The 10910-nt window shown below is 56.6% G+C and overlaps 2 protein-coding genes across 2 annotated transcripts; one reads left to right on the top strand and one right to left on the bottom strand.

The window, feature by feature from the left end:
* Nucleotides 1-482: 482 nt before the first annotated feature.
* Nucleotides 483-4664, top strand: SLC2A4 (solute carrier family 2 (facilitated glucose transporter), member 4). Its single transcript, XM_014549884.1, has 9 exons — nucleotides 483-591; nucleotides 969-1093; nucleotides 1210-1325; nucleotides 1421-1583; nucleotides 1669-1856; nucleotides 2024-2128; nucleotides 2227-2328; nucleotides 2842-3045; nucleotides 3580-4664. The coding sequence occupies exons 1-9, from the start codon at nucleotides 578-580 to the stop codon at nucleotides 3781-3783; spliced, it is 1221 nt and encodes a 406-aa protein (XP_014405370.1). The 5' UTR covers nucleotides 483-577; the 3' UTR covers nucleotides 3784-4664.
* A 446-nt stretch (nucleotides 4665-5110) lies between these two features.
* Nucleotides 5111-8910, bottom strand: YBX2 (Y box binding protein 2). Its single transcript, XM_014549885.1, has 8 exons — nucleotides 8883-8910; nucleotides 8383-8516; nucleotides 7725-7814; nucleotides 6887-7171; nucleotides 6607-6710; nucleotides 6060-6237; nucleotides 5590-5673; nucleotides 5111-5484 (listed from the first exon to the last, which is right to left on the bottom strand). Exons 4-7 carry the CDS (start codon nucleotides 7046-7048, stop codon nucleotides 5623-5625), a joined length of 495 nt encoding a protein of 164 aa, XP_014405371.1. The 5' UTR covers nucleotides 7049-7171; nucleotides 7725-7814; nucleotides 8383-8516; nucleotides 8883-8910; the 3' UTR covers nucleotides 5111-5484; nucleotides 5590-5622.
* Between the last annotated feature and the right edge of the window lie 2000 nt (nucleotides 8911-10910).

Raw genomic sequence — 10910 nt, forward strand, 5'->3', positions numbered from 1 at the left:
CCGTTTACGAAACCGGCGCTGTCCAGGATGCCGTTAACATTTTATTTTGATTTTCACACGTTCATTGTAGGCAAAGCAAGCCACAGCCCCCCTTTCCTCCTCCCCCAGAGGAAAGCTATGTTCAGGGGGGAAGTGACTTGTCCAAGGTCACACCAACCTGAGCTCAGGTCTCTCAAGGCCAAACCTGTCCCAAGGTCACAGGAATGGTGAGACCTAGGTCCTCAAACATGGCTCTGCTGGCTGGACGCAAACACCCAGTGTCTCCTCCACGCCCTGGTTCCTGTGGGGTTCTTCCTGCTCCTGTTTATGCTGAGGTCTTCCCGCAAGTCCTAATATGGCCCAGTTTCCCTCACCCAACGTGCTGGATGGAACCCAGTAGCATAGGCTCTGGCTGGGCGCAGGCCCAGGCCCCTGGAAGAAGGAACGAAACCGCGTTTCCGGGTGACATGCCTCCTCTCCGCTCTGCCTGCCCAGGAAGGAGAACCCCCTCAGCAGCGCGTCACTTGGACCCTGGTCCTCGCCGTGTTCTCTGCGGTGCTTGGCTCCTTGCAGTTTGGCTACAACATCGGGGTCATCAATGCCCCCCAGAAGGTGAGGCTCCTGCGGCTGGCAGAGCGGGGGGTGCCCAAACAAGGAAGGCAGGGGACCGCAGGGATGAGCAGAGAGGGACGGGTCTGCAGGAACTCACTCCTCTGCTGTCTCCTCAGGTGATTGAACAGAGCTACAATGAGACATGGCTGGGGAGGCAGGGGCCTGGGGGACCTGGCTCCATCCCCCCCAGCACCCTCACCACCCTCTGGGCTCTCTCCGTGGCCATCTTTTCTGTGGGCGGCATGGTCTCCTCCTTTCTCCTTGGCGTCATCTCTCAGTGGCTGGGAAGGTACGGGGCTGAAGGACAAGGGTAGGGAACAGGAAGGGGGCTGTTGTACAGGCACCCTAACTCTCACAGCCCACTCTCTGCCTGCCAGGAAGAGGGCAATGCTGGTCAACAACGCCCTGGCAGTGCTGGGGGGCGCCCTCATGGGCCTGGCCAACGCTGCTGCCTCCTATGAGATGCTCATCCTTGGACGGTTCCTCATTGGTGCCTACTCAGGTACCCAAGGGCACCATGGCCCCGCCCAGTGCCCTGCTCTCCTTTACTATCCCCGGGTTTGGTGGGAAGGAGTGGGCAGCCAGCTGCCTCAGCCCCCTCTTCTTCACTCTGCCCAGGGCTGACATCGGGGTTGGTGCCCATGTATGTGGGGGAGATCGCTCCCACTCACCTGCGGGGCGCCTTGGGGACCCTCAACCAACTGGCTATCGTCATTGGCATTCTGATTGCCCAGGTGATTGGGCCTGCCCTCACATGGGGGTGGGGAGAGGTCTGGGGAGGGGCTCTGGGGCACAGGCTGAATGATCTGCCATCATCCTTCCCCCACAGGTGCTGGGCTTGGAGTCCATGCTGGGCACTGCCACCCTGTGGCCACTACTCCTGGGCATCACAGTGCTGCCTGCCCTTCTGCAGCTGGTCCTGCTGCCCTTCTGCCCAGAAAGCCCCCGCTACCTCTACATCATCCGGAACCTGGAGGGGCCCGCCAAAAGGAGTGAGCCTCCACCCCACTTGCTAGTGCCTGTTCCCGCCCCTGAGCCTCTCCCTGTCCTCTCAGTCCTGACCCTCCTCGCTTCCAGGTCTGAAGCGCCTGACAGGCTGGGCCGATGTGTCTGGAGCACTGGCTGAGCTGAAGGAGGAGAAGCGGAAGCTGGAGCGCGAGCAGCCACTGTCCCTGCTGCAGCTCCTGGGCAGCCGAACCCACCGGCAGCCCCTAATCATTGCAATTGTGCTGCAGCTGAGCCAGCAGCTTTCCGGCATCAATGCCGTACGTATGCAGCAGCCTCCAGGAAGGGCAGGGTCAGGGAGCAGCCGGAGAGGAGGGGAGAGGGAACAAGCCCCCTCCCTTAAAACTCGGGGTCAGTCCAGGTTGGTGGGCCACAGGGAAGGAAGGAACATCCCTGCCATCCCCCTTTTTTCCTCCCCCACGTCTAGGTTTTCTACTATTCAACCAGCATTTTTGAGACGGCGGGGGTAGGGCAACCAGCATACGCCACCATAGGAGCTGGAGTGGTCAACACAGTCTTCACCTTGATCTCGGTAACTGCGGGCCTCTGGGGTGGCCACCACCCTTGGCTTCGCACCCCTTGGTTGTCTCCATCCACTTCCCATCCTGAAGGCCCTGACTCTCCCTGCAGGTGCTCTTGGTGGAGCGGGCTGGGCGCCGGACTCTCCATCTTCTAGGCCTGGCAGGAATGTGTGGCTGCGCCATCTTGATGACTGTGGCTCTGCTTCTGCTGGTGAGGCCTGGGAAGTGGGAAGGGGACCAGTGGCTCAAACCCACGGGGACTGCTCCAAGAGGCTGTGTCCAGCCAGGGCCACTCCTCAACATATGTGTTTTGATCCTGGAGCTGGCCTGTGTGCTGGGATCATGGTCTGTGCTCCCTAGAGGCCCAGGTTGCACTTCCTCCCACTCTGGGCGGAAGCTGTAGCACAATTCTGGCAGCCAGGAGGGAGAGCCCCTGTCCGGCCGTGGGAACAGTAATTCCTAAGGACCCAACTTTAGAACCAAGGGGAATTGATCAGCTTAATAGCTGAGAGTCCATACCATTCCCTCGGCCTTGAATTGGCCTAGGGAAACCAGCTGAATGTCAGTGTTTAGAGATGCTCAGGGGTCTGCTTTAACCTAGGGTGGCAGACCCCCGTCCCCCACGAGCTGCTGAGAGGGGTTGATTTTAGTTCTCTGGGTTGAGGGCAAAGGAAGATCCAGAAAGACCTGACCTGAATTCCCACCCTCCCTGCCTGGTCCCCAGGAGCGCATTCCAGCCATGAGCTATGTCTCCATCGTGGCCATCTTCGGCTTTGTGGCATTCTTTGAGATTGGCCCTGGCCCCATCCCCTGGTTCATTGTGGCCGAGCTCTTCAGCCAGGGACCTCGCCCAGCAGCCATGGCTTTGGCTGGTTTCTCCAACTGGACGTGCAACTTCCTCATTGGCATGGGTTTCCAGTATGTTGCGGTAGGTGGCCCGCTCCCATCCAGTCTCCCACCATAGGCCGGAGGGGAGGGCGGGGACTCTCAGCCCATTCACTTCCCGTCAGGCACTCCCTCAGCTCACAGACGACTGGTCCTGAAGATCACTTTGGTGGACCCTGAAGACACCTGCCCCACCTGCATCAAAGGATAGAAGGGAGCTGAACTAGATTGCATAGCAATAGAGGTGTCTTCAAAACCAACTAGCGGCATAACTTATTTAGACTAGGAATAAAATGATAAACTTCATTATTAATACTGTGAATGTCTGGGATCCACTCTCAGTACAGTAACTCAGGATGGTAAGAGGGTGAAAAACTGTAGGAGAGTTGGGGTTCAGAGGATCCTTTTTTCACTAAATTCTCATTCCTGGCTATTTCCATTACCCTGCAAAGGAGCCACCTGCTACCTGCAGTATCCCTGCTCCCTAGGAGAGACTTTAGTTCCTAGCTTGCCTGAGACTGCCCCTCCCCTCCCCTCCCCTCCCCTCTGTCAACACCTCTTTCTCTGCCTGTCCCAGGATGCTATGGGTCCTTACGTCTTCCTTCTATTTGCGGTCCTCCTGCTCGGCTTCTTCATCTTCACCTTCTTAAAAGTGCCTGAAACCCGAGGCCGGACGTTTGACCAGATCTCAGCTGCCTTCCATCGGACACCCTCTCTTTTAGAGCAGGAGGTGAAGCCCAGCACGGAACTTGAGTACTTAGGGCCAGATGAGAATGACTGAGGGACCAGGCAGGGGTGGGAGAGCCAGTCCTCTCTGTGTCCCCAGAGACCCCTCCTTTCCTCCGTGGCACTTTAACCCTCTCTTCCCCAGCACTCCCAGGGTGGAGGAAGCCCCTGCTGCCTGGTGGAATTGGGAAGCTGGAGGGAGGGGTGGTCCGAGACCCCCTCATTTCCCTCGTGTGACTTTCTTGGATTATTTATGTGTTGTGGTTAGGCTGTGGCCACCAGGGTGGGCCATTCTCCCCCCTTGTCCCCCTCCTCCTTCCTCCATAGTTCACCCCAACCCGCCTCAGCTCCAGAATACTTTGCCCCTCTGCTAGAGAGGAGGATTGGAGGAGAGGCTCTAGGACTGACTTTAGGGGAGGTGAACTGAAGTACAGAGCAGGAGTGGACAAGGGAAATCCAGTTTCCTACCACCTTGGACTCCTCCCACTCTGGCACTCTCTCTGAATTCTTGTCACATAGACTCTGGGTGAAGAGGGCTCTGTCTTGACCCCTCCAAGGCGAAGGATGCACCCTCCCAAGGTCTAACCTCACTTCTCTCACTGAAGGCTCAGTCCTCTTGCTCAACCTTCCAGGGCGAGAGGGAACACCTGCCCATATGTGAGGGGAAGGGATAGCAAGCTCTCGCCTCTAAACGCAGGGCTCTGCTCCCAGAGGCCCAGCTCTTTCTTCCTCTCCCATTCTGGAAGGTGTTGAACCCAAAGGCTTTTGACCAACTAAGGGACATTTGAAAGGCTGCCTGTAACATTAGGCTGGGAGGAATCCTCGGATATTTTTGTATATGCTTGAAAAAGAAGGGGCAGGGAGAAGAAACCAAAAGTCTGTTGTATTAAATGTAAATATATAGATACGTATATAAAGTCACTGTATGAGACAAGCGTCCTGTTGTGGAGGCACTCAGGGATGGGCTCAGACAGGGATGGACCACAACTTCCCCTTTCCCCTCTTCCTCTCTATCCCACCCCACCCCTCAGCTCCGGGCTGAAGAATCCGCTGGATGCTGTCACTCATGCCCCCACTTATATTTCTAGTCATTGCTTTAATTAATAGTAAATTAGTAAGTTGTAGCTGGAAGTGTCAGACTGCGCTCTCAGCACTTCACAAAACACTTATTCTGCAAGGGAAATATTATCCCCATTTTACAGATGGGAAAAGTGGCTCTCACAGGTATGAAAGTGCTTGTTCAGAGCTCCACAGCTAGAAACATGGGAACAGCGATTCATGACCAGGCCCTGCCCCCTGCCCCACAACCTCCTCCCCACCTTCACCCGCAAGTTACCAGCAATTCTCCGAACAGAAAAGAGGCAGAGACCAAGACAACAAGAAAGCCTGTTTTTGTTTTTACTGGAGGCTCAGGTGGCACATGACAGTTCATAAAATGGCTTCAGAGGTAGGGGGTCGAGGGGAAACAAAAAATAAACTGGGGTGGGAAAGAAAAACAACCAGGAGGAGGTAAGAGCTGGCTGGTTCCTTCTCAGCCTGATTTAGGGGAGGGAGTTGATGCCTCTGAACAAAAAGGATGGATCCCTTCCTTCAACCCTTGGTAGGGGAGAGAGAAAAAAAAGCAAAAAGCTGTTGCTTTGGCCCTCCTGAGTCTCATGGAAAAGGGGGAAAAGCCAGTGTTTTGATGTCATGAATATGGGAAAGGGGGAGGGGGTGCTGGGTAGGGTGCAGGTCAGTTGGAAAACCTGGCAGATACCTGAGAGAGAAAAAGAAATGGACAAGTCATGACTAGTAACTTCTCAGGACCCAGTCCCCGCCCCCTTGGCTCCCCACCCTGGGCCCTCTCTGCGCAGCCACTCACCAGATGGTAGTTCTGGGTGTCCTTGAGTTGGAATCACTCCAGGATGGTGGTGGTGGGGTCCCCACTGTTGATGGGGGCTGAGGTCTAGAGAGAAGGGTGGTCAGTTGAGACCTTCTTGTTCGTTAGGGCCCCCCAACTTCGATCTTCTCCCATCTTTTCTCGTCCCATTCCTATAACCCCTTCCCATTCCTCCTCGAATTCACATCCATAGCTGGTGCTGCTGCACCAAGCAGAGCTGAAAGGGGTGCCTGCAGGGGCTGACACGGCTGGACTGCCTCTGCTGGGGTTTCCTGGTGGGCGGGGTGCCTGCCCGAGGTGGGCCCAGCAGTACTGGCTCTGGTGTCAGGCTGAATGGAAGGGGTGGGGGCAGGGCCAGGGGATGGGGGAATAGGAGGATAGAGTGACCTGGGAAGGGGAAAATAAAAAGGAGAGGGGGGAAGGGAAAGGGGAAGACAGCCCAAGGTCCTCACCTCCTGGGCTGTGGGCTGCCTGGGTCCAGGGGGCTGCTGCCGTCGCCGCTGGAAGTAGGGGCGGTTTCGTGGGCGCTGGGGCTCAGGCCGGGAACCATCAGTGGGACCTTGGCTGGGCTTGGTCTTGCCATCCCCACCTTCTGTGGTAGGCTGCTGGGGTGGCCTGGGGCGGAAAGGCCTGGGGAGGAAAGTGGGGACCCTAAAGGGCGTGGAGGGGCCCAGTGCGGACTGCCTCCTTCCCTCTCAGCACGCCCCCAGGAGAGGTGGACCAGCCAGCTTCCCATCCCCATCCCCACCCCAGGAGCCAGCCTTTTTAGCCCTAGGAGTTGCTTCCCCATGGCACCTATGCATTAATCTCTCGCTATCCAGTCCCGGCAACCCCACCCCCGCCCTAACCCCCACCCCAAACCGCCAGCTTCAGGCTTGTCTGAGAACTTTGCTCTTCCCCTTCCCATCCTCCCGACCCTTCCTATACCCCTACACCCACCACCCCCATCCGATACTGGACAGTGAAGGGTAAGATAGGACCCTGGAAAGTGAGTCTTACCTTCGGTATCTGGGCCGGAATCTGGGTGGGGGAACCCGCTCATCTCCCTGCTGTTGGTCCCCCTCCAATGGGGCTGTCTCTTTAGGGTCAACCCCATCAGTGCCCTGGGAACACAGAGAGGCCCTGCTGAGCGGGGTAAAGCAGCTGCCTGGGAGCCAGGTGTCCACAGCTCTTCCCAGCCCTGGGTTCCATCCTCTGGGGACTCTGGCTCTCTCTTCACCAACTTCCACTCCTTTCCTAGGACTTGGGAAGCTGGTTCCACATCCCGAGTTCCCCTCACCTCTATAGGCTGCTGCTGGTTGGGGGGCCTTGGGCCTCGCACAAAGCGCCGTCGGTAGAAGAAGGGCGGTGGGCGCCGTCGTCTGGGCCTCTGCCCAGGGTCTTCAGCTCGTTCCCCTTCGATGCATGCTTCTGTCCCACCTGATGGAGCCTCTGCCACCATGGGTGGTGGGGCAGCCGGGCGAGGCCGGGGGATAAATCGGCGGAACCTACGTCGATTGGGGGCATAGCGGCTACCCTTCACTGGCACCCCCCCAGGCCCAGTTACATTAGCAGCTTCTGCACCCTGGAAAAGAGGTGGGGAGAACTTGCTCCAACAACAAATGCACAACATTCCCAAAATGGCTCGAATCATTTGTCTCCCCCTTCTTCCAGCTAAATCCCCTCTCCAGCTTTCTTCAGCCCCTCTAACTTCTGTCCACCCTCCCTCGGGGGGGGGGCAATGGCATGTTTGGACCCTTCTAGGAGGGGCCACCTCTGCAACTTGTCCTTTTGAAATAGCTGCTACTGAACCCTCTTGATTTTAAGCCTGGAGGGCGAGGGGTGTGGGTGCAAAGGCCTGGCGACTGTCATCTTACTGGAGAGCTGACTGACTCTGAGAGCCTGCGAAGGGCCCCGTGTGAACAGACATAGAAATGCTTGAAGTACAAAGAAACCCAGATATGAAATAGTGATAAAAGGGACATGTTCTTTAGGATGTCTCTTAAAGCAGCCAAAGTGTTAAAGATTACAGTCTGTGTGAGAACACAGTCTGGGCTAACGCGCCAGAGGAAGAGGGGCAGCGCCTGGGATGACACCCAGGCCACCTCCCACTCGGTGTCCCGCCACGGCCCCCAAACCTTCTCTCCTTCCACGACATCAAACTCCACAGTCTCCCCGTCTCCAACGCTGCGCAGGAACTTCCTGGGGTTGTTTCTTTTAATCGCTGTCTGGTTAGGGGAAAGGCCATGAGAAAGGTGAGGACCAGTCTCTCTCTCCCCTGCTGGGCCCACCACCCACTTTTACTCCTTTCAGCATTTCACTTGTGGGCTGGGGCTGGAGGGTGGAGCAAGGAGAAGGTAGTCAGAGTTTAGTAGGGGAAGAGCCATAAACTAGGGGCCTCAAGAACAATTGTGCAGTTACCACCATCCCTAGGACACACTCCCTCCTCCTCTACCCCTCAGGGACTTAAAAAAGGGAGGCAAGAAACATGAACTCAAAACAAAAAGAATCGAAACAAAAAGCGGAGACAGTCTTAAGTTGCAAAGTGGGTAAAATGTACTGTGCTTTGCCCTAACCGGTTTGGCTCAGTGGATAGAGCGTCGGCCTGCGGACTGAAGGGTCCCGGGTTCGATTCCGGTCAAGGGCATGTACCTTGGTTGCGGGCACATCCCCAGTAGGGGGTGTGCAGGAGGCAGCTGATCGATGTTTCTCATGAACTCAAAACAAAAAGAATCGAAACAAAAAGCGGAGACAGTCTTAAGTTGCAAAGTGGGTAAAATGTACTGTGCTTCTTACCTCGATCCCACTGAGAGCTCTTTCCACCAAAGCAGTGGTTCTCAAACTGTGGCGGGCATCAGAATCACCTGGAGCGCTCGTTAAAAGATTGCCGCCTCTCCCCCAAGTCTGATTCAGTAGGTCTGGGGTGGGGCCTGAGAATTTGGATGTCAGGTGATGCTGCTGGTGCAGGGACCGCACTTTGAGAACCACTAGCCTGTGTCCTTTCCCTCCGGACATCGCCTGTGATTCATTCCTGTGGTGTTAACAGGTCACAGTAGGTACTGCGCATGCCATGCGCAGAGGGCAGCGCATACATTTCTGACGGACAACCCAACACAAGTGGGATCAATGGCAGTTAATTTGGGCACCTGATGCAGATGGGAGGGAAACCACTTCCTGGTGGACATGCTGTTGGGAGGTAAAAGCTGCAGAAGCATATCTGTGCTGCTCAGGATTATGACAACAGCCTTCCAAGAGAGGGCAGGTTCCTTCCCTCAGAAAGCCAGCCTAGCTCTTACCTGGTGAACAAAGACATCTTCCTTGGTGTCATTCCTGCAGGACAGGATGGCTGTTAGGGGAGGGCTTTGGTGAGGTGCTCACCTCCCCCGGGGACGCCCTAGCTGCCCATCCCTAAAATCCGCAGGCCCACCCCCTAGCCTTCCGTGGCTGATTGGAGGTAGGAAGAGAAGTATACCTATCCCTCAGTGGAAAACCTGGGCTTCATGAAGAAAGGGTGGAGGAGGAAAGGAAATTCACTTTGCGGGAGCTGAGCACTCCACCCTCTACCGCTTAGAACCTGGTAGCGCTGGGTATAACTGCCCCTGTCAACACCCCCTCATCCCCACCCCCCATCGTGGTTGGAAAATTCCACTCCTGTCTCCTTCCTTCTACAGTCAAGGAGCAAGAAAGTGCAGGCAGGAGGAGAGGTGCAGAACAAGTCTGAGATGGGGACAGTGTGTCAAGAACTTGCTCTAAACAGCCCCCAAACTTCATTCTCAGCCTCAACCAGGAGGTGAACCCCAAGGTCAGGCCCCTTTTCAACACGCCAAGGGACCAAGGGTGAGAGAGAAGATAATATTCGGTCATTCTCTATTACGGCTTGCCTATTACCCCAGTTTATCCTAGCACCCCAATGCGGGGAGGGGAGAGATGTTCCTTCAAACCTCCCAGGAGTCCTCAGTTTTCAGAATTAGAGAAGAGCCCTTCCCTAGAACAAATATTCTAGCTGTAAAGCACTTGGATCTGCACAAAGGTCAGCCTGCTAAGAGGGAACTAGGGCCTCCCAAGAGGGCTGGGCTGGGCAGGGTGCCCAGGCTGGGGAAGGGCCCACAGGGGGAGACCTGGCTTTGCTCAGAATCTGCCACTAGGGCCTCTCCCAGTGCATGGGGGTGGGGTGAAAAAAAACCTGGGGCCTCTCCCGGGGCAGGGGGGGGGGGGGGGGTGGGGGGTGCGGGGAGAAGAGAGGCTGCCAAAGAGAAGAAAAGCAGCAGCCTCTGGCTGGGCTGGCTCTTTCCCCAACCCCCACCAGCCTCAGTCCCATCAGGTGGGGGTTTCAAATGAACCAACAACCCTGTAAGGAAGATGAGTTATGAGAGTGCTATGTGTGCCACCCGAAACAGGAAAGTGAGTGCGGCCCAGCGCCCCGGGGCACAGAGAGCAGGTACATTCTGCCCCAAAGGTGAGGCAAACTAAACCAGGAGGTGAGACAGACAAGCTGGGAGGGTCGGAGCAGGTTTGCCAACTTCCTAGATCATTAACCCTCCGCTGCCCTTGAAGATGAGGAGCTTCATCTCGCCCACATTTGTGTTACGATTAAAGACTTTCAATCAACGTCAGCTGGACATTGCAACCATGTGCTTCGGCAGGCAGGGGTGGAGATGAGGTCGGGAAGGTGTCCACTCCCACAGGCCAGCCGGGAAGACACCCCTTCCTCCCCCTCCCTAGGTTCCTCAGATACCTGTTGATGAATCCGTAACCATTTCGGACGTTGAACCATTTGACAGTGCCCAGGACTTGGATTGCTGCCAGGCAGAGATGCAGTAGGGACAGTAGGTGGGGGAAGAGATGGAGTCGGACTCAGTTTTGAGACACTCCAAAACCTAACCTACCTTCCTACGGCCTCAGTTAAGTAAACTCAGCTTCAAGTGGAAGCGCCCCCACAGGGAGGCTCGGGCTTTCCACACCCTCCAGCACTAAGACCTGCTCCTCGAAGCCTCCAATCCAGGCCTTGCACCTAGACTCGTGCACTCACCTGCTCCACCAAGTCTTAATGTCAGAGCCCCTAGTGCACCTGCTTCCCGGGCTTAGCCATTGCGGGGGACTAACCCGCGCCAGCTAGGGCTGCTAGGCCAAGCCTTCCGCCCGGGGCGTGGCCAGACCCTGCGGTTCCTTCTCCACCCGAGGCCCTGGCTGGACCTGCTCACCACGCCCCCCGCCCAGAGGGCAAGGCAGGACTCCCACCAGGGACCCCACTCCGGTCCGCCGCCCCTACCCCGGCCAGTCCTTTGAGCCTTGGGCTTCCCAGACCCCGCCAGGCTCCACGGGCT

The sequence above is a fragment of the Myotis brandtii genome, unplaced genomic scaffold (assembly GCF_000412655.1).
Source record: "Myotis brandtii unplaced genomic scaffold, ASM41265v1 scaffold573, whole genome shotgun sequence".
Classification (NCBI taxonomy): domain Eukaryota; kingdom Metazoa; phylum Chordata; class Mammalia; order Chiroptera; family Vespertilionidae; genus Myotis; species Myotis brandtii.